This window comes from Rhinolophus sinicus, chromosome 16, assembly GCF_057876585.1.
Source record: "Rhinolophus sinicus isolate RSI-liver-muscle chromosome 16, RSI-T2T, whole genome shotgun sequence".
Classification (NCBI taxonomy): domain Eukaryota; kingdom Metazoa; phylum Chordata; class Mammalia; order Chiroptera; family Rhinolophidae; genus Rhinolophus; species Rhinolophus sinicus.
Window position 1 is genome coordinate 167,548,118 of NC_142516.1, and position 21,194 is coordinate 167,569,311.

General features: G+C 37.5%; 1 protein-coding gene across 16 annotated transcripts in view; it reads left to right on the forward strand.

The window, feature by feature from the left end:
• Positions 1–21,194, forward strand: part of KLF12 (KLF transcription factor 12) — a 511,676-nt gene that overhangs the window by 226,258 nt on the left and 264,224 nt on the right. For 14 of the 16 annotated variants that reach the window (XM_074329362.2, XM_074329360.2, XM_074329369.2 and 11 more), the window contains one exon: positions 6,371–6,435. The exons of 1 other annotated variant lie outside the window; for it this stretch is intronic. In XM_074329362.2, coding sequence (XP_074185463.1) covers positions 6,415–6,435 — 21 coding nt within the window. In that variant the 5' untranslated portion in view covers positions 6,371–6,414. Of the gene's footprint in view, positions 1–6,370; positions 6,436–12,314; positions 12,395–21,194 lie in introns of all 16 variants that reach the window. One more of the 16 variants, XM_074329363.2, reaches the window with a different exon arrangement.

Below are 21,194 nucleotides of genomic sequence, written 5' to 3' on the forward strand. Positions count from 1 at the left end.
GAGGATTAAGAGAAGGATGTCAGGGTTCTTATGGGAATACAAACGTGTGTGTGGCCAAGTTACTTTTGGCAGAATGTAGTTACATATGAAGTAGTTGTACGTGTAAGTACAGATTGCATATGCTCATATTTGTGTTGCAATCTAAATCACATAAATTAGACATATGAAGACAGAACTTAATCATCTTGTTAGTCCTTTGCAATACAAATCAGATTTTTGACTATGCAGTCCCAATAAAATGGCAATTACACTTGAATATGAGCATAACATAAATTACTTTTCAAACCATTATATTGAACACAGTGTATGTAAATAAATGCTTAACTCATTTGCTGTGGTTACTTTCTTTTAAAGGTTTATTTGTTCTCTGTCTGCATAGAATAATGGAGTGTAATGTAAGCTGAAAACAGATTAAAAGAGTAATTTCCATGTCAGTGTGCTTTTGCTTTACCTCCTCCCTCTGAAAATGGGCTGTATATTTAGTGAATTCTATTCTTAAATGATTTCTCAAGCTTCCAGGCAAACCTTTCTCCAAATGAGGCTTTAACTCTTAAAGGTTGCTCTTTCTATATTATCCTTTGCTTTTTTTTTTTTTTTTTTACTAGTGAGCATTTCTTGGGTGAAAGCATATTTTCAGGGGGACATGAAACTGGAAATAGGGAAAAACAATTTAATGAGACTTTTCAATGGATTATACATAAGTAACAGAATTCCAAGGGGATTGTTATTGTATTTAGATTATTAATGACCTTTGAATTCCCTTCTTCCTGTTTCTATTGGCTATCTCATCATTGAATTCTCTTAATGGAAGAATTATTGACACTATGCTGTGGGACTCTAGGGTGGAGATGCCATGTCTCTATTCTTAGGACCTTGTGATAAACAGGGATAATGGTTGAAGGTGGTTCTGAGGAAGTGTAATGTGGGCTAGCGTGGGTCATTGCCTGTTCCTAGTTCTCAGCAAAGTTTAAGTGGAAAGAGGAGTCTGGGCACTTGATGTAAATGTCTATAAATCAGTGTGTGTGTGTTTAATTTGTAAATGATATACATGTATGGAGTAAGGATGAGACTGATATTTGTTGAGTATGTGCCAGATAGTTTGGTATGCGCATTGTATCCATTATGCTTTTCAATATTCCTAGGCTACCCCCTGCCCCTCCCCGAAGAGGTTGTATTATACCAGTTTAATAACGGAGGAAAGGGGTGGCATGTAAAGTTAAACAGGTTGCCCCCAAGTCACCTTACCCGTTGTTAAAACCAGCGTTCACTCTGTCTGGTGTTCACACGTGGATCTTTTCCATGCCAGCACATGGCCTTTTCCTGTGGGGTGGAAAGTGTCATTCATTCATGTGAGACCATGAAATTCTGGGTATAGAAGTGTTCTTGATGTTTCTTTATTGTCACCTGGATTGCCTGACGAGTCAGAGTAGGGAGGTGGAAATGTGTGCCTGGTTTTTTGTCTCAAGGAAAGGACGTAATGCTAGAAAGTAGGTGTGTAATTATTAAACATGTCCAGAGAATACTCTGCACTGAAGTTTCTTGTGCTTTTCTTTTTTAAAAAATTCATCAGATCTTTGCTATGATGGTCTTCAGTTAATAAATGTAATGAAAATTGGATTACTTATTATGAGAAAAATGCTTTCTCTATGGATTCTACCCACCAGAACTGAAGTGATGTCTAGTAAAAGTTTGAACATTCTTAAGTGAGATACATGGAAGAATTATCACTCTTAATCTTTAATCATGAATCATGAAAATTATGTGTATTTCATATGTAGATGTTACTTAGAGTATAGACCCACCTGTACCCCAAAACAGAAAATAACTATTCTTTCCTATTTATTGTGAGAGGCATTCTCTAAAATCAGATATTTTTATAGACATGATTTGCTAACTACCCATAGCCTATACTAAAAAAGTATGTGAACACTAGTTTACTTCACTACAGAGAACGATATGTGTGCCATGGAATCCATATCTTTTCTCAGCAGTAAGATGTCTCATGCTGTACAAGTTCAGAAGAGATACAGTAGTGTCACCTGTCACCTAGCAACAAGCTTACTGCTTTGTGTTTTTTACATTTTAAGTCAAAATACATATGAAAATGTCGTACTTAGATTTGCATTTATCTCCAGAAATATTTAGCTTAACCTTCAAATGTTTTTAATTCCTAAGATAACTCACCACGACAGATAAAACAAGTAACTTTAAATGAAAAAAATAAAAAAGGCAACATATATATTAGAAACCTTGATACAGGGTAAGGCCAACCTGGATCTGTTATATCTCAGACTTAAGTGCCTGTTGAGTTCCCTAATCGGCTTTAAAACTTATGGTAACTGACTTGTATACATAAACCTTTATTACTTGACTTTTAAAAAAATCAAAAATCAGTACCTGAAAACAGAAGATCATAACTAATGAAGCAGTGATTTGTAAAGTTGAATCTAGAAGACAGAATTCCAAATGGGATTGCTGTATCAGCACCAGAATTCAATTTATTTGAAACAGAGCAATTAAATTATGTTTGTGGGGAGAGTGGAATAACCTGACTAGTCAGGTATCTGTAAACATCTTTAAAACGTGTTTCTCCATCTCTATTTAAAGATACATAAAGGAGTTCTCAGAGGAACTAACAACGAGTGTACTTACGGGTCCCGGAGTATGGAGGATGTGTTGAACACTAACCTTTAAAGATTGAGAACATAATAGATCATTTACGATGAGATGAGGAGCCAGCATCCTGTGACTACGGGTAATATAATGCCTGTACTCTGGGGTAATTATTCTGAAGTAACTCCTCATTCATTAAGGAGGGGAGCATCCACTTTCATTCTGGCCAAGGTCATTTCTGTTGTCTAGGGAACTCTCTTGAAATTCTAAAGGATGCAGGCTGACCATGTGTGGAAATTTTAGCGGAGAAAACAAGAGTTTGAAAGTGAAGAATTCAGAAAGTCATTCTCTATTGTTTGTAGCTATTTAAGAGAAGTAGGTGTAACTAGAATTTCTACAGACTGTCCACTAAAGCATGAATATTTACCAGCAGTTCTAGCAATAATGGTTTTGTTTAAAAGTAAATCTATATAATTCTTTCCAAAATGTAATAACTTATGCCTGTTCTTATTTTTTATCTTTTTTCATATTGAAATAAATGACCAACCCTTTGCTTTCCTTCACTTGACAATTGAGAATCATTTTTGAAGCTGGGAAAGGAAAGACTAAAGCCATTTGTAATGAGTTTTTGATGAGGGCGGTGACCTTTAAAACTTCTGTGCTTTGAGAGATTTACTGAATAATTTCACAAACGCATTTGGCAGAGCTAAGTAATCATTTAATTAGGAAATTGATGAGATATTAACTGGTATTGGAAATGTGCCTTTTTCCTATTTTATATCATGGCTTGGTTTTGATGGGGATCTGGGGGAACAACACCAGGGACCTCTTAGCCTGAATAAAATGAGAAGTTCTTCTGTTCTATCTTGTGGTCTTAATTTAGGCAAATATATATTTTTTTCCTATTTAATATCTGGGCTATTTATGGAAGAGTGGTTATTCTTACATGTATGAAAGTCCAGATTGCTGTATAAACATTGCTTCAACTAGGGTAGTGGGGTAGATAACAATAGGTATTATTATTTTACCTGCTTCAATGGCGAAAGAAATTGGGCCTCAGGTTGATTGAGTTGCGTAAGGTTACACAGCCAGTGGATGGCAGAAGTGAGACTAGGGCAGGTCTTGTCAACTCTATGTCTTCATTTGCTGTCATTTGTGGTACTTAAAGTTTAGGGGTGTAAGATGGGAGCTGCAGAGCCAGAGGTGATCTTGAGCACACTCTTTGAGGAAAACAATAGTGCGCATTGTACCCGGCTTTCCCCAGGTTTAAAACATGCAGAGGTAGACATTTAAGTTGTAGATGGTGCAAAGATAAACCATGAAGAGCTGTGCTCTAAGATTTGGGCCTAAGGGGATTTTTAAGGACCCTGACATCATCTGACTTGTACCTTGGGTATGAAATTGACCTCTGATCATCACTGTCAAATGGATCTTAAAATAGTTCATGTGCTCAACTGACAGAACTGCTTCTGGAACAAATGATATCATTAGGTTACTTTGTAAATCACACAGTGCTGAAAATGGGTGGTATTGTGTTATGTATAGTTCATGTAATGTTTATTTCAGTCTGCAGATTAATCGTACCTAAAAGATAAATTATGTAATTAAGGCCCTAGTTACTTGGGTAAGAAATGCCCACATAATTGATACAAAGACGAGTTTTCTTTATTTGGTTTTTCTTTCATTTCTCATTATTATCTTCACTCATTCAGCAAACATTTATTGATCTCCTAAAATTTGCTATGTTTTGTATTGGGAAACAGATGGGAATGGCACTGTGTTTGCCCATGTTTCTTCTTCTGGTGGGAATATAAGTTGGTATAGCCTGTTTACAAAGCGCTTTGGTGACATATTTTGACTGCCTGAAAAAAATCCATGTTAGTTTGATCCACTAATTATATTTGTATAATTATTTTCTAAGGAAATAAATAATGGAGCAGATTAGCGCAGCTAAGTACAGTAGTTAGGACGAGGCTGCCTAGCTGGGGTGAGTGCTGGTGAAAGTCTACACTAGGCCCGAGTCACCTGTCCCCACTTCCTGATTAGCCTGTCTGGAGAGGGTGTCCTTTTTAGTTGCACACAAGTGTCATCCAGGCTAGCAGAGGCCCTGATGTATACAAGAAGATACTCATGGTATATTAAAATATGAGAGAGAAAAAAATCACAACCACATTTTGAGATATTAGGAACCAGAAAGTAAGATTAAAGCCAGTTTTGAAGTACTGGATATGTCGTGCTATGAAGTTGGAACTGATTGGTTTAGATATATTTTGAAGACTAGAGAGGACAAAATATGTTTGATAAGAACATGGTATATTAAATGACTTTTTAATTCTTTTTAAGGGATTCCGTATTATGGCTTCATAACGTAAAGTGGAAGAATGATACTCTGAATTTCAAGAGACTATTTCTAGTCTTCTGCTATAGTATAATATTAAAATAATGCATTTATTTTATATTGCCTTTTAGTAGCATTTCTAGTAGTAGTAAAAGGTGTAGTATATACGAGTATTAGGAGATTACTTTGAGATGAGAAAGAGACAAGAGAAGAGGAGAAAGGAAGAGGAGGGAAGAAGAGGGGAGGAAGGAGAGAGAAAAAGACAGAGAGATTTAAAACTGGAATAAAATTAAAGTCCGGTTTCCCTGCAGGCCAAGCCCATGGAACTTATGAATTCTGCTACATTTCCTTTAAGGCTTTATGAGTTAGTGAGCTTTTTTTTTCTTTTTCTTTTTTTTTTTCTTCTTTAAATGTATGGAAACACATGCAAAAGGAAACCTTCCCCAATGCTGCAGTACAGACATTGGCACAGAATATCTGAGGACTCCAAGGCGTGTCCCCTTTTGAGTATAATTCCAATGGAAAAAAAGTCAACTGTGCTTAATAAGCTGGCTTACGTGAATGCCAAAGAAAATTTGCTTCATGAAATGGAAATTCTGAAGCAAGTTACATAATGCTGAGAGAAAATAAATAGGAGAACTTTTAAGATACATCCAAAGGGGGCAAATGGTCTATTGTAATCAGAACTCACCAATCCAGCAATATTTATTTAATTATATTTGGTAAGATCCAAATGGTCCTGGGGATTTGGGAACTTTCAGAAACCATATAAATATTTACTTGTTTAATTTTTAAGAAGCGACATGTGTTAACTTAGATCAGTTTTTAAAAATTCCTTGGGTATTGATTGACCAACATGGAGCCACCAAAAGGTACTCATGTTACGTATTCTGCACATTTGTGTCGTGTCAACTGTAAAGAGAAAAAAATCATTTCCGCTGGAAAACAGCATTATTTCAAAAATCTCTTAGTTGTTAAGAATGATGGAGCCAGGTGCTTCAGTTGGGGTATTTAGGAGTTCTCTTTCATATATTAAATTTACTTTTAATCTGCTTTCTCCTCGGGCTTCTCTCTCTATTGCATCCCCCATCTTTTTTCCCCTCCTTCTCTCCCTGATCTTTGTCCAGGTTTTCGTTACCTGGTGCCCACGATCTGTCTCAGTGTCATAGCTGCTGTTTCTGCCTCTCTCACCTCATTTCTCCGTTTTGCCCTTTTCATGTCTGCTAAAGAGCAAGCAAAAAACAAACAAGGAAAGAAAAAATATTCGCCAGCTATTATTTCTATGTTGCTCCACTAATCAAGGACTTTAAAGAATTGCAGACTTAAGATTCCTGCCCCCCCCCCACCTCCCAATGAAATGATATTAATGAACATGTGGAACCTTTTCTCATTATTTGTTTCTGTGTGCTTTTCTTGTAGAATCAATGTGACTCTGGAAACAAATGGCTGAATGAATAATCCATATGAAGAGGAAAACAATAAAGGTTGGTTTGTCAAATTGTATAATTGAAGTAAAAATTCTATTTTAAATCTGACTTTCGGGCAGGTGTTCTCACTTGAGCACTTTCTTATCTGAATATGAGATGTAGGTCTATACTTAGACACACGCAGCTATCTGTAAAGTGTAATTTTTATTTTCAATCCCTTAAATTTATGAGGAGGCAGACTGTTTTTGTGCAAGTTTAGCTGTCAATTTCCACAACTTATTTTAAGAATCAACTTTCAGATGAATATTAAAAAGCGGTAAACCACTTGATACAACTGATCACAGGGACAAAAAAGAAAGCCTGATTTTGTTTAGTACACATCAGTCCCTACAAGCATAATTCTCATACCTGCACCATATGGTGTATGATTGCTCTCAAATGCCGTCTTCTTTGCACCTGCAGTCTTGGTTTTCCTCACAAAGGTAAGATGATTATGAAAGACTTTTAACTTTGGTATCTGACAGACAAGTACCAGTATGAACTACAGGAGGAAAAAAAATCTGTGAACATCAACAATAATCAAATGCTGGGTATCCCTGTATTTGTTGTAGTTATTTGCACTTTTCTTGTACTGTATACTGATAATATAAAAATCAACGGTGATACTAAGGAAACTACAATATGTTAAACCAACTCCATTTCATAATGTTTTTGTTTTGTTTTACACTGAACAGGTCTGGTACACATGTGCCTCGTAACTCTTCATATAACTGCACAACACATAAAATTTCATATTTCCTTTTCCCCAGTTACTCCCGCTACTTTCAAATAAATGTATAGTCATGCCATATCTTTTTCTGCCCGTCTACTTTCACAGTTACTTGCAAATGATTTTCCAGGGTATATCTTTAACTTAACACTGCCTTCCTCCTTCCTCCTCATTGCTAAAATTGCTCCTTTCTATACATATTAGTATCTGGAAAATTTTCAGACCTCTAGAAGGAATATTGATTCAGAGATGATACAAAGGAGACTAATGGGTGTATCAGTTATGTGCTTTTTCATGACTTCAGTGTTGCCTGTGTGAGTGCATTTACTTCGTGAGAATTAATTATGTACTTATTTGTATGTAGATAAGTGGTATGCTAGGGAACTGTCTCTGGGGACTGGGGTACAGAGGCCTGATCTGTAGTTTTTGTTAATTCCCATGGTGTAAACACTCCCACTATGGCTGCCTTCAAAGGTTTAACTAACTCACAAGATTCCTTAAAATTTAACATTTGGCACACATGAGTGGGGTTGAGCTAGTGCTAGCACACCACTGATAGTATAATTTCATTTATAAAGTAAAGTTAAACAATTTTGTGTACTCCTTCAGACAACTGGGGCAGAGGTAGTAAATTGACGTTTCCCTGGCTCATCCCTAAGGAAACATGGAAACCTTCTTCACTCATTACCATGCAGAATGTATTTATCCCTTTCCTTATGTATGATGTTGATATTGTATTGCTTTGCTTTTGTTCAATTGTTATTAAATTTTTATGTTTGAATGGATTAGTGTTAGCTTTGTAAGCTTATACACTTTGACAATGTCTTTGTTCTATAACTAATTGTATGATAACTGAAGATGTTGGCCAGGAGAATCATTGTGTTACTACTTTCCCTGAGGATAAACTCGTAAAATATTATTGTGATTGGCCATCATATATTGTATGTAATTCTCACTAAATAATTGTGCTTCATATCTTATAACTCATAAGTTCCTAAGTCTTTGCAAAGGAAAGAGCAGTGAGTATTTCACTGAATGTGTTTGTCCCAGTGAATTATTTTTTCTATTGATGTTTTTCATATTTTTGATCAATATTTTCAGTTATATATGCCTTTCAACAGAGAATAAATTCGGTACTTGTTTTTAAGCCTACTTGAGTCAGGTGCTGTTAGTTTTAACAAAGTCTGATTGTGAGAGAAAATTGCAGAGTTTGAAAATTGATCTTTTCTAAATATTTTAAATATATTGACAAGGTCAGTATTAAGATGAAGTTTTAAGACTGTCAGCAGTGGATGCAACATTGCCACTGTCTACAGAATTGAAAAGGGATTTGACTGTGGCTCTTAAAACTGTTTTGTGCATTTCCAGTGGTAATACACTCTTGCCAAGAGTAATAGAATGCCATAATGTGCCTTTCTGCTTAGTTTCTAAAATTTAAACACCTTAGCAGCATTTGTAAAATTTCTTTTGTGGCCATACCAAGAGTCTTACTTCCAGGAGCAGTTTTCATCTGCCCTTTCCTTAAAAAAACAAAACAAAAAACACATACACACACAAACTCTCTCTCTCTCTCTGTCTCTCTCTCTGTCTCTCTCTCTCTCTCTCTCTCTATATATATATATATATACACATACATATACATATATATACACACACATATATACATACATATACACACATACATATACATATATATACACACATATATACATATATATGTATATATATATTTGCATTAAGTTCTTTCCTTTACTCAATTTTAAAGTTTTTTTCTTTTACTCAGTTACATTGCACTTGATTTTGTCCTTTTACCACTTGCCAGTAGAAAGCATGGAATAAATTCCTTAAATTTCTCAGCCATTCATTATTTTCTGCTCACAAGTATCTGCATAAAATCCATCTATATGCTCTTTAAGGCTGATTTCAGCAGTTGGTGTCATTGTGAATGAGGTGGCTGGTTTGTGGACTTGGCTCCACAACCTGGCTTTGCTCTACTTATTTTCCAGCCTTTGCCATATGTTTGCCAAGTGCTTCTCAGATGCTACTTTAGAGCAAGTGTCAGAAACATACCTATACATATACATTAGTCTGTGAAAACTTTTGCTCTGTGATGACTGTCGATGCGCAGCTGCTTATACCATCCAGCATAACACTGGGTGACTTCTACTTCTTGTGTTTGGAATCTAAGAGGACAATAGCAAACCTTTCTGAGAAAGCTTTAATTCCCTACTAAAAAAAAAAAATGTGTTTCATTGTGATGGACATATATACAAGTATGTATGTAGTGTGGTTACTTTTAATTTCCTTTCCATGAAGTTCCAAGCCGTCTTCCTTCACACAGGATAGAAAGATTGTAAAAGCAGCCATCCAGCTTTTCTTTCATTTTGAACTAAGTAGCCATAGTGGCTCAGAAAGCCCCACTGGCGTTAAGGAAACGTCGGCACTGGGCCGCTGCTGTAGGTTTATGCAGAGTATGAGTAGCTTCCTGGGCATTAAACATGGAATCAAAAACAGACAAGTCTTGGCTCTGCAGTTCTCTATGATTTTAGACCAGTGACTTCCTTCTGAATTCTACTTTTGTCAATTGCAAAGTGAAACTAATAACACCTGTCCTACCTATTTCAAGAGTTGTGATGGGAATGAAAGAGAATACAACATAACTGAATACAGTTTGAAGTTGTAGGATTATAGTATTGATACTATTATTTTTCTAGCATAAAACAGAAATTCACAACTTTGTTGTATGACTTTACATCATTAAGTCTAACATTTTCGGAACTGGATGCGCCCTCAAAGGTCACATACTGGAACATGCACCTGGAGTGTGGCTGCCTCCTGTGAGTTGTTTGGGTCCTCGGCATCCTGTTGAGTACTTCTTGGAATTTCCTCCTGCATGTGGCCTATCCCAGGCCACATTCACCCTATTTCCAGGCGTATTGAATTATATGACAAATTCTTCCTTCTATTGAGCCAAATCGATAGAGTTGATAATGATAGAAATTAGTAGATATGTCACATATTTATTAAAATATCATCCAGAATTAGGTCACTCTTCTGTCAAGTCGGGGCACCTTTGGGTGTGTCATTTCTCTTATCTGGGAAGTAAGAACAAAATGGCATAAAGGGATTTGAGAAAGATTACGCAATTATTGAAGTGGGATAATGGGTTTATTATTTGAAAAGGTGGTGTATTGCTAATTTTAAACACATTAAACCATTCCAAGCCCCATCACCTCACCACCTCACACCTATTAACATTCGTTGAACATAATTTGCAGCATCTCTGTATGCATATGTACAAGTAAATAGAGATGGTTTTACAAAAATAGGATCATATTTATGCTTTGTGTTTCTAATGAAGTTATTTTTTTACTTCTCTTCCAAAATAATGGAACAAATAGAAACTGAATTTAAACTGAACGAATTTATTAATTTCAAATTAATGTCCTTTCACCAAAGTGATGCTATTACTGAAGAGTTAAGGAAAAGAAAAATGACTTGACTGAATTTAAATTTAAACAGCATCTTTTGACTTTTTCCTAAGTAAGTGGGAAAATTCATGATATTTTCTGACTTTTCTCTCTTCTTGTTGTAGTACCTTTTTCAAAGTAAGGTTATTACCCTTTATTTCTGATGGTTAATCATAATTATCAAAGTCATTTCATCTTAATTCTTATTTTTTCTCAAATACAAACATTGCTTTACTGTCATTTGGTGTTGCTGTGAAGGCTGAAGCAAATTGGTGTTTCATTTGTTCTTGTTTTGTGTTTTGGTCTGATGTCCGTAGACTATTTTTAGTAAGCTAGAAGTTCAGTAACTTGATTGATTTTTGTCTTGGTTTTTATCATGCTGTATTGATTTTTCTTGGATCCTGCCATTAAACTCTGAGAAGTAGCATCTGTTTTTATGTCTTCAGATTTTAAAATTATAATTAAAGTATATTTTCTCTTTGTTTTGTTCTCTTCTTTAGTAATGCTGAAAATACATATAGTATTTCTCCTTGGTTTTCCATTAGTGTTTCTCCTGTGGTCTTCACCTTTAACTTTGTAATTGCACTTCCTGTGCTTTCCCATTAAACATTTTTTCTTATTGTGTTTTCAATCAAATTTTTTATTGTTCAGTTCCTGAAGTGGCTCTGTAGTATTTTGTAGCTCTGTCAGCTTATTTTCATCTGTTTCATTTATCTTGTATTAAATTGTTTGAATCCTGTACTTCTTCCTTGAACATTGTTATTTAAAGAAAGACTCTTTCTTTTTTTTTTTTTTTTGAGTTTATGAAGTGTTATTTGCCTAGATTCTTTATTTGATTTTCTGAGTAATTTCTCCGGTGATGTTTGTTCTTCACTGGCCTTTTGCTGTTTACATTTTTCCCTCGTTTTTTATATTTGCTGCTTTCATGCACCTTTCCCTTGGGGCCTCTCTGATTATTACCCATCTTTTTTTTTTTTTTTTTTAATTGGGGAATATTGGGGGACAGTGTGTTTCCCCAGGGCCCATCAGCTCCAAGTCATTTTCAGTCCTTCAATCTAGTTGTGGAGGGCTCTGCTCAGCCCCAAGTCCAGTCGCCATTTTCAGTCTTTAGTTGTAGGGGGCGCAGCCCACCATCCCATGCGGGAAGTGAATCGGCAACCTTGTTGAGAGCTCCCGCTCTAACCCACTGAGCCATCCGCCCGCCCCTCCGGAAGCCGCTGTCTTCAGTCTAGTTGTGGAGGGCGCAGCTCATTCTCCCATGTGGGAATCGAACCAGCAACCATGTTGTGCAGCGCTCGTGCTCTAACCATCTGAGCCATCTGGCTGCCCAGATTATTACCCATTTTTAAATGAGGCCAGTAGTTGGCAGTATTGCAGGTAGTATTATGGGCAGGAACCCAGACAGTTTGGGTGTGAGCTAGATGAGTCCCAGTCTTTGACCTGAGTTTATTTCAATCCTCTCTAAATAAAGGTGTCCTTTACCGAGTCTTCCCTCTATTTCCATCGCACAGCAAAGCCTCTTGAGACAAAGACTCCTGTCTGCCTTCCTTCTGCCACTACCAGAAGGCCCCCTTGACGCCAACACTAAACTCTGAAAGTGCTGTGTCTGTGTATTTGCTCTTTCAGCACCACTCGCTCTGCTTTTTTTTTTTTTTTTAACTGGCTAGACCTTTCATAATTGTGATTTTTACTTGTAGGAAATTCTATGTCTTGATCAAGATCTGAGGAGGTGTGTGTCCATTCCCAGTGGCCTCTCAGATTTCACAGTCTTTGACAGGTACGCCTTGATTGGCAATCTGAGTTTCTGACTGTTTTTACTTTCATTAAAGATGGAGTTTTTCCCCCTGTTTTTTCTCAATTCACTGTAAAAGTTTCCAGGGAGTTTTAAAGGAAGGATATAAAAATGCCTTGATGTTGCTATTTTTAAATAAATAATATTTTAGACACATTTCAGTGACCCGTGGAAAGAGTATTTAAATAAGAGCTTGGCTCTGTACTCAGGCCTCCTGGGTTTCAATCCTGGCTCTGCGAGGGCTTCACCTGGATTCTGTCTTTCCTTGTCATGTCTGTGATGCGGGGACAATGATGATGATGATAATGTCTACTCCATAAAGTTGTTGCGAAGGTTAAATGAGAAAAAAGAAAGCTAAAGCATTTGTTTATTGCCTGGCAGTTTCTAAGTGCTCATTACAATGGCCATTTTCATTATTTCAAGCTCTGTTAATTGTGTTTAGAATATAGTCAGTTTGGCTTTAGGAAATTTTTCTGCTCAGGCCAATATTTTTATATTTCTTCCTTTGACTAAAGATATGCTGAGATGTACTAGCATGCCTGGGGATACCAGGTGTCCTATTTAATATATCAGCTCTGGTTTTAGGGTCTGACTGAGGACTTCCAAATTGTCACTCTATAAGGAATAGCTACATCTGGCTTTCTCTCAGAGGAAATAAAATCCTTGAAGACATTGGCTATGCTGTGGTAGTTGGTACACATATTATTTGGTTTTCTCACAGAATGTTGACAACTTCTATTGTATTAGGGTTCTTTAGAGACACAGAACCAATAGAAGATTTTATCTATATATCATCTATCTATCTATCTATCTATCTAGATATCTAGATATCTGTCTATATATCTATATCTATCTGTATCTGTCTGTCTATATATACCTAGCTCTCTAATCTATATGAATATGTGATTTATTACAAGGAATTTGTTCATGTGATTATGGAGATTTAGAAGTCCCATGATAGGCCGGCCGTCTGCAAGCTTGTGACTCAGGAAATCCAGTGGTATAATCCCAAAGGCCTGAGACCCAGGGGAACCATTGCAATGGGGTAAATCCAAGTCCAAGGACAGGAGAAGGCTGATATCCAAGCTTAAGCAGTCAAGAAGGGACTGAATTCTCTCTCTTCCTCTATTTTATGTCTTATTCAGGCTCTCAACAGATTGGATGAGGCCCACCCACAATCTTCTTTACTGAGTCCGCTGATTCAAATGCTAATCTCATCCAGAAACACCCTCACAACACCCCAGAAATAATGTTTAATGTGAGCACCCTGTGGCCCAATCAAGCTGACACATAAAGTTAACCATCACATCTATCCTGTACTGTGATTAAACCCAGCAGTCATATATTTAGCATTTATTATTTGTTAGACACTGGGCTACAAAGACAAATCATATTTAGACTCTGCCCTCATATCTTCATCATTTCAGGGACAGGCAAATAACTTACTACGATTTGATGTGATTAGTGTTACAATATATTTAATAAAACCTGGGGAGTTTGTTGGGCCATGGATGGCTTTACGTATGAAGTGACGTTGACCTGGGCCTTGCACGGCAGTATCACAGTGACTGGAAGAAATGGGAACAACCAAAAAAAGGTGGAATCTTTTGTTTAAAAAAAATTTCTTCATAAATGGAAAAGTCATGTTTTGTCTCCTTTGGACACAGAGGTTCCCTGCACAATTTCTTCTTGGAGTTAAGGGTAAATGCGATATCTTTAAATATTTCAGCTAGAATCTATTGAGGCTCATGTGTCCAAATAATTTTCTTTCATCTTCCCTGTCTTTCCCCTCCCCCTATCTCTCTCTCTCTCTCTCTCTCTCTCTCTCTCTCTCTCTCTCTCTCTCTCTTCCTCTCTCTCTGTCACTGGTTCATGCGCTCTCAAGCTCTCACTCTCTTTTTTGCTCACACATTTTCATTCTCCGGCCACTTGATTATAGTAGTTCATCAGCTAAGTTTTGTGTTATCTATTTAGAGTGCATTGTCAAAGTAGTTTATATAATATATATTTTACCAGAAGATACCGAGGGATCATAAAAATGAGCATCTCCTAAACATAACCATTTTAGTTAATATTTTGATTTAATGAGAACATTAAAGCAACATAGTAATTGATTATTAAAGCATTTATTAAAGTATAATATCTATCTGGTTAATTTTATGTATCAATTCGGTACATGAAAAAAATAATAGTAACCTCCTTCGCCTCTCCTAAGCTATGTTAGGTGAGAATTGTTTTCTTACTGTTCTCCAAAGAGACTTTTATTTAATAAGATTATGAATAATTGTTGACAATAATGAGTTCAGTTCTTTATCTTTTACATGATTTAGTCCTTCACTGTACCTTATAGCCTAATGGAAGTCAGACTCACAAATATTCCAATTTAAAGTCCAATTTAATTGATTATTGATAGTCAACATGCTTTGTGTTCCTAGAACTAGTTAGGCGCCAAATTCTGTACCAGTTAGAGAAACAGAACCATGGAAATGGTATAGAATATGGGATTTATGATCAGGATGTGGCCTCATTCAGCTGTAGGAGCTAGTCTAAGCAAGTTGCTTCTGTATATTTGGTACTAGGCCTGAAGTCATCAGGGCAGGCAGGCAGGAAGGAGGAGGGGGAAGTGAAGGAGAGCAAGGAAAAACCAGAATCGGGATGCACTGGCGTCCACACAGATTTCTCACTGCCTATAGGCCTCCGATCTTGGGGATGCTGGGAAGCTGGCGCCCTTCACTGAGTCAAACACATCATGGCCTGAGAATCCCATACTGATGGAGAGCCTCTGGGAGATGCAGGTGCTGTGGGCCGATGTGCCCCAGCAAGGTGAGCCAGCACATCAGTGACAATGCGTGTGAGCTACACTTGCGTCTGGAGCCCTGCAGTTGACCTTCTGAGTGTGAAATGAACATGACTGCTGCTGCACTTCTGCCTTCTGAATCTTACCAAAATGTCTCTTATAACCCAGGAACGGTGGAACTATGTAGGGAAGACAGTGCTGGGACATGCAGATCGAGCTCAGTTAAGTTGTGACAGTTAATATCCACTGAGTCCCACGTTGCCTATCCCTGCTCACGCACAGGTCTCCCCCATCCTTCCCGCCACTTGACCGTGGTAGATCATGTACCTTTTTTGAGGCTTGCATGCTTTCCTTGATCCTGCTTTTCCTATCTGAGGACCTGAAGCGCTGCTGCTGGGGACCAACCTTGCAATGGAGATGGTGGCCCATGCAGAGAAAGCTCATCTGCACTGGGACGTTAGCTGCCTGGACTCACTGTCTCTGAGCTCTGCTCATCTCTTGAGAAACTGCAGGATCATGTGTCCTCATGTGGTGCTTGACTCAGTTGTTGGTGTCAGTAGTGACCAAGATCACTCTGCTCCCTGGATTTTGTGCACCTTAATTCCTAGACCGATAAGGCTCAGGCCAGGGCCATGTAGCTGCAGGGAGCTGCTGTTGAGAGCACAGGAAAGACAAAACGTGGCATGAGAACAAGGGGATTCTGATTTGATGCATGGCGGAAGTTGTCTTGACATCAGGGGCTTATCCAGGTAGTAGAGTTTGGAGCAAAGTCCTGAGAGTTTGTATTCAGAACATGAATAAATAATACCAGGTACAGCAGAAGGTTAGAGGTGAGGCTGACAGGAAGTACCGGGAGGACGGCCTCTAGAAGACAGCTAACAAGGAGGCAGGTATTAATTCCAACTGGGCTCGTGAACCAGGAGGCACTAATGCAGGAGGGGAGGACAGGTGGGTGGTTCGAGGGCAAAGGGCAGCACCAGTGGAAGCATGCTGCCCCAAGAGGCAGAGCCACAGGGCTGGAATGGCACGTGGCCCTTTATCTCTTATGCCAAGTCTGCTGTCTTGGTGAACTTTCCTTGCGGTCTGTGTTGAGCCATGCATGGTACGGGACTAGGAGTTTCTATACAACAGAACTTCCTGGAACAAAGATAAAGGGTGTACTTGGTGAGGTGAGTGAAGGTAGACAGGGAGAGGGTACTGGCTTCTCACTGGACTCAGGGAGAAAATTTAAAAAGGAAAGCTTTTGAAAACAACCTATTTTAAATTCCCAGAATTGCATCCATAACCCCAAGATGGATGTGATTTTAATTTCTGGTTTAGAGTAAATTCAGAAGTAGAATTCTAATCAGATAAAGAACAATTAGGTTGCTAAAAAACCATCAGTTACTGCTAGACTATACCAGTTTATACATTTATACTGTGTGTGTGTGTGTGTGTGAGAGAGAGAGATTAAAAGATACATTTTCTAGTTTATGGGTAAATGCTTACTCGATTTTTACCAGGATCATGTGAATTAAGACACTTTACCTGGTTAATTTGCTTTGTAGACTCAGTTTTTTCAAGTGGTGACTACTCATGGGGGTATGTTTCTAAACTATAGATACAAAGGACAGAAAATGCTGTTTGAAGAATTTATCATAGTTAGTCTTGTAAACTCCTCTCTCCATAATGTACTCGTTCTAAAAAGGAGAAAGTGGTAGAAATAGATGGGAGTCTGGCTGCTGGGCCAGATTTGTTATTTCCACCTATGATAGCTTTTATCAGTCTCTAAACTACTGAGGGACCTGCCTAAGGTTGCACAGCCATAACAGAACTGCATGCATCTATTCTCTGTTTTGTAACATTTATTTGTACTTCATTTCTAAAAATGCTATTCAGAGTAGAAGGCCCCAGTAGAGAAATTATTGTGGAGATGGTACTTGTGAAAATACCTGTGTGGGGGGAGGGGAGACTGAGTTCTTACAGGTAGAGCAAAATTTATTTTTTAAAGCAATTTAATGATAGATTTACGTTTATAATTTCTGGTTCTATACTAGGACCGAACTGCATATTCAATGCTTACTTGTCTAAGTAGATAATGATTGCAGCCGCAACTTACCTTTCAACTCCACCCATAGAGTTTGAAGGAAGGTTCAGATGTCAAATATGCACAGGTGGACTTGGCCTGTAATTTGGTAGTTCACAGCTGACTGCTGGCCAGCGTGGTGCAAATTATCAAGGGGAGGCAAAGAGAGAAAAGGCCAAGAGAGCTCTGTGTGGCAACTAAGACTGAGAATTGACTCATCTTCCCCAGTGCTAATCAATTATACAAGAGATGCTTACTTTTTGTTCTGCCAGAAACAATATATGTTGTTGTAATGTAAGAATTTAATTATGGTGGGGAAGTCTCTAATGCTTTTTGAATGAGAAATGGAACCTCAAGCATACTTTGCCTGTAACTATGCAACCGAGACACTGCTAAAGCCCCTGCTTTAGAAACTGCTGGTGACAACAGTTTACTTTCTCCACATTGAAATGTGCTGGCAGGGTGAGAGGGGAACCTGAGTGGGAGCAGTGGGTTAGCTAATTGTCATTCTTTTTATGTCGGCTAGGCCTCGTTCAGGAGTTCAGGATGCAAAGTCTGTGCTGCAAGGTAATGCTATTGTTGGCATCAAGAGTAGCTTCTTTCTAGATATTATTATCAAGTAATGCTGAAAATTTCAAACATTTGCCTTAGAAATGTAGAAATTTGGAGTTGGTTGGCGCTAGAAGAATTATCTCATTCAACTGGATAATGGAAATAGGAGGGAAAAGATCAATAAAAATGAAGCTATTTGCTCACAGTTACACTCGCAGACTGGCAGATTTGGGAGAAAGAAAGGCATAGAGGGAATATGGTTACTTGTTCGAGGTGTGATCAAACAGTACTATGAATGTTTAAATAAATATTTACTACAGTAAAAGACACATTGCCATTAATCCCCCTCAAAACACTCCCCCTCACTTCTAACACATGTATCCCATCGTTCTTACCACTTTCTGAAGCAGTTCTGGAAGTCCTCTTTTCTGAGTGTCTTTCGTTGTGCTGTTGTGGCTGCCTCAATATTCTGAATCATTTTGACTTTGGGGAAGAGCCAGAAGTCACACAGTGCCAAACCCTGTGAATAAGGTGGATGAGGACACACCGTAATGATATTCTATGACAGAAATTGCTGATACAAAAAGCCATATGTGACATGGAGCATTGTCTTGATTGAGGATGATTTACAGCACACTTTAAAATACACTTTCTTTCAACCATAGCTCACACCTGACTGACTGCACTGAACAAGTTAAAACTTGTCACACACTGTTACTAAGGTTCGTTGCACCACTTCCCCTATTGAAGATCCCTGCCTTTCCGTTGGATGGCACTTGGCAGCAGCATTCACCCTATGTTTTGATCACCGTGGAAAGGCTCCGTGTCACAGATCGCTTCTGGTACACAATTTCTGTCAAATGAAAACATACAGTGTGTCCTCATCCACCTTATTCACCGGGTCTGGCACCATGTGACTTCTGGCCCTTCCCCAAAGTCTAAATGACCATGAAAGGTAAACATTTTGAATCGAATCAAGACATTGAGGCAGCTATGACAGCACAACTAAAGATATTTATGATAGAGGACTTCCAGAACTGCTTCAGAAAGTGGCAAGAATGATGGGATAAGTGTGTTGAAGGTAAGGGGGTGTATTTTGAAGGGGATTAATGGCAATGTGTCTTTTACTGTAATAATATATATATTTTTTAATTTAAACATGCACCACAGTTTTAGATCACACCTATAATTCACAGATTTTAAGATCTGGTGTAAGCAAGTATGTTTAACTTCTTCCTGTTTCTGAATTTAAAGCAAAAGTTACCTGATAGATATCTTTTTAATGAATGTTTGAATAAACAGATAGATGGAGTATGAATGAGAACAAAAGAAAGAGAATAAGAGGAAGTAAAAACAGACCTCGGTTACTTCCTTCTTTGGAAAAAAGTGTTAAAGAGCATGATAATGTGTGATGGAAGGAAGGAAAGAGGAGATCCTGAAAAATTGATAAATGGATCACACAAAACCTGAAGCACTGAAAATTTCTTTTATTAAGTTTCACTTTTCCAGTAAGTAGTAGTGAAAGAAAAGTTCTGCTTTACAGGCGTTGACTCTGTGGACAGTGGAAAGGGAAGGGTTTTCCTAAAGAGCTACCCTACACAGCTATCCTGAGGACGTGCTAAAAATGTTCTTAGACTGTGGTTAAATATAACAACAAATATGAAGAAAGTACTTTCCTATACTAATATTTATGATTATTGTACACATTTATGATAGCCCCACAATTTTATATTGGGGCATCTAGCAACACGGCTTTTTTTTTTTTTTAATGAGTAATGTACTTTGGCTTGGTAAATTGAGTATTCTGAGGATTTCCCCTTTACTCTCCTTTTATGCTTTAGTAATGCAAATCAAGTTTTGATTCTTGTGTTAAAATAATTGCTTGTGTTGTGTAATGACTCTATAGTCTTAATAAAGCAAATCCTAGCCAACTAAGTCATTTTTTACAAAATCAGTAATTTTGAAAATTCTTTTTTAATCAATTAAAAGAATTGTTTCCTAGTTGAAAAAGTAGGGATAGACGCTTTCTTGAATTTATTAACTATCTGATAGATATGAGAGAATATATGTACTGAATATGTAAGTTATAAGACATAATAACAAAGAGAAACCTAACTTGTCAGAAACCTGACCGTTGAGTCCGCGAACTTGTTTTTAATGATGTTGCTAACCTTTTTTGATATCAGAGGGATTATTCGTTATGAATTTGTACCAACTGGACAAGAAATTAACCGAGTTTACTATTTGGAAGTGCTGAAAAGGCTGTGTGAAAAAGTTAGAGTTAGATGACCTGAACTTTTTGCCAACAATTCATGGCTCTTGCATCACGACAAGGCCCCAGCTCCCACGGCACTGTCTGTGAGGCAACTTTTAGCCAGGAAACAAATAACTGTATTGAAACACCATCCCTACTCACCTGATATGGTCCCCAATGACTTCTTTCTTTACCCGAAGATAAAGGAAATATTGAAAGAAAGACATTTTGATGACATTCAGGACATGAAGGGTAATATGACAACAGCTCTGATGGCCATTCCAGAAAAGGAGTTCCAAAATAGCTTAGAAGGGTGGACTGGGCGCTGGCATCAGTGCATAGCTTCCCAAGGGAAGTACTTCAAAGGTGACTGTAGTGATATTCAGCAATGAGGTACGTAACACTTTTTCTAGGATGGGTTCGCGAACTTAATTGTCAGACATTCGTAGACTTTTTCCAGTGACCTTAAAGACCCCTTTTAGTCCCATATATGAATATTACAATCTCCTTGCTTTTTATAATGCTTTTCATCATGAATAAGTACATGTTTATGAGCTGTATATTGTTTCCTTTTGCTTGTTTTAGGACATATGAGTGGTGCCGTACTATTTATGTTTTTTTGTGATTTGCTTATTCGAAGTTTTATTTTTGATGTTCACCACACTGATGCATGCAGGTGAGATTATTTATTTCCACAGCTGAATAGAATTCTATTAAATGACTATACTATAATTTATTCATCCTCCAGCAATAGACGTGTCTGTTCTTTCTAGCTTTTTGCAGTTTTGAATAATGCTTCCATGGACAGTCATTTAAATGTGTCCTCGAGCACAAGTAGAAGAGTTTCTCCGGAGTGTTTACCTAAGAATAGAATCTCTGGATTGTAGTGTGTGCATATTTTCAACCATACTAGATCACAGCTAATTATTTTCCCATATCAACACTTTAATTGCACTGTTTAATAGTTCCATTTCTTCATATCCTTACCAACTGTTGGTGTCTGCTGATAGTTAAAGTTTTGTCAGTCAGGTGTATTAAATAGAGTCTTCTTGTGGCCTTAATTTCACTTTCCTTTTACTGATTGATTATGTGTTTACTGGTTATTTGAGTTTCTTCT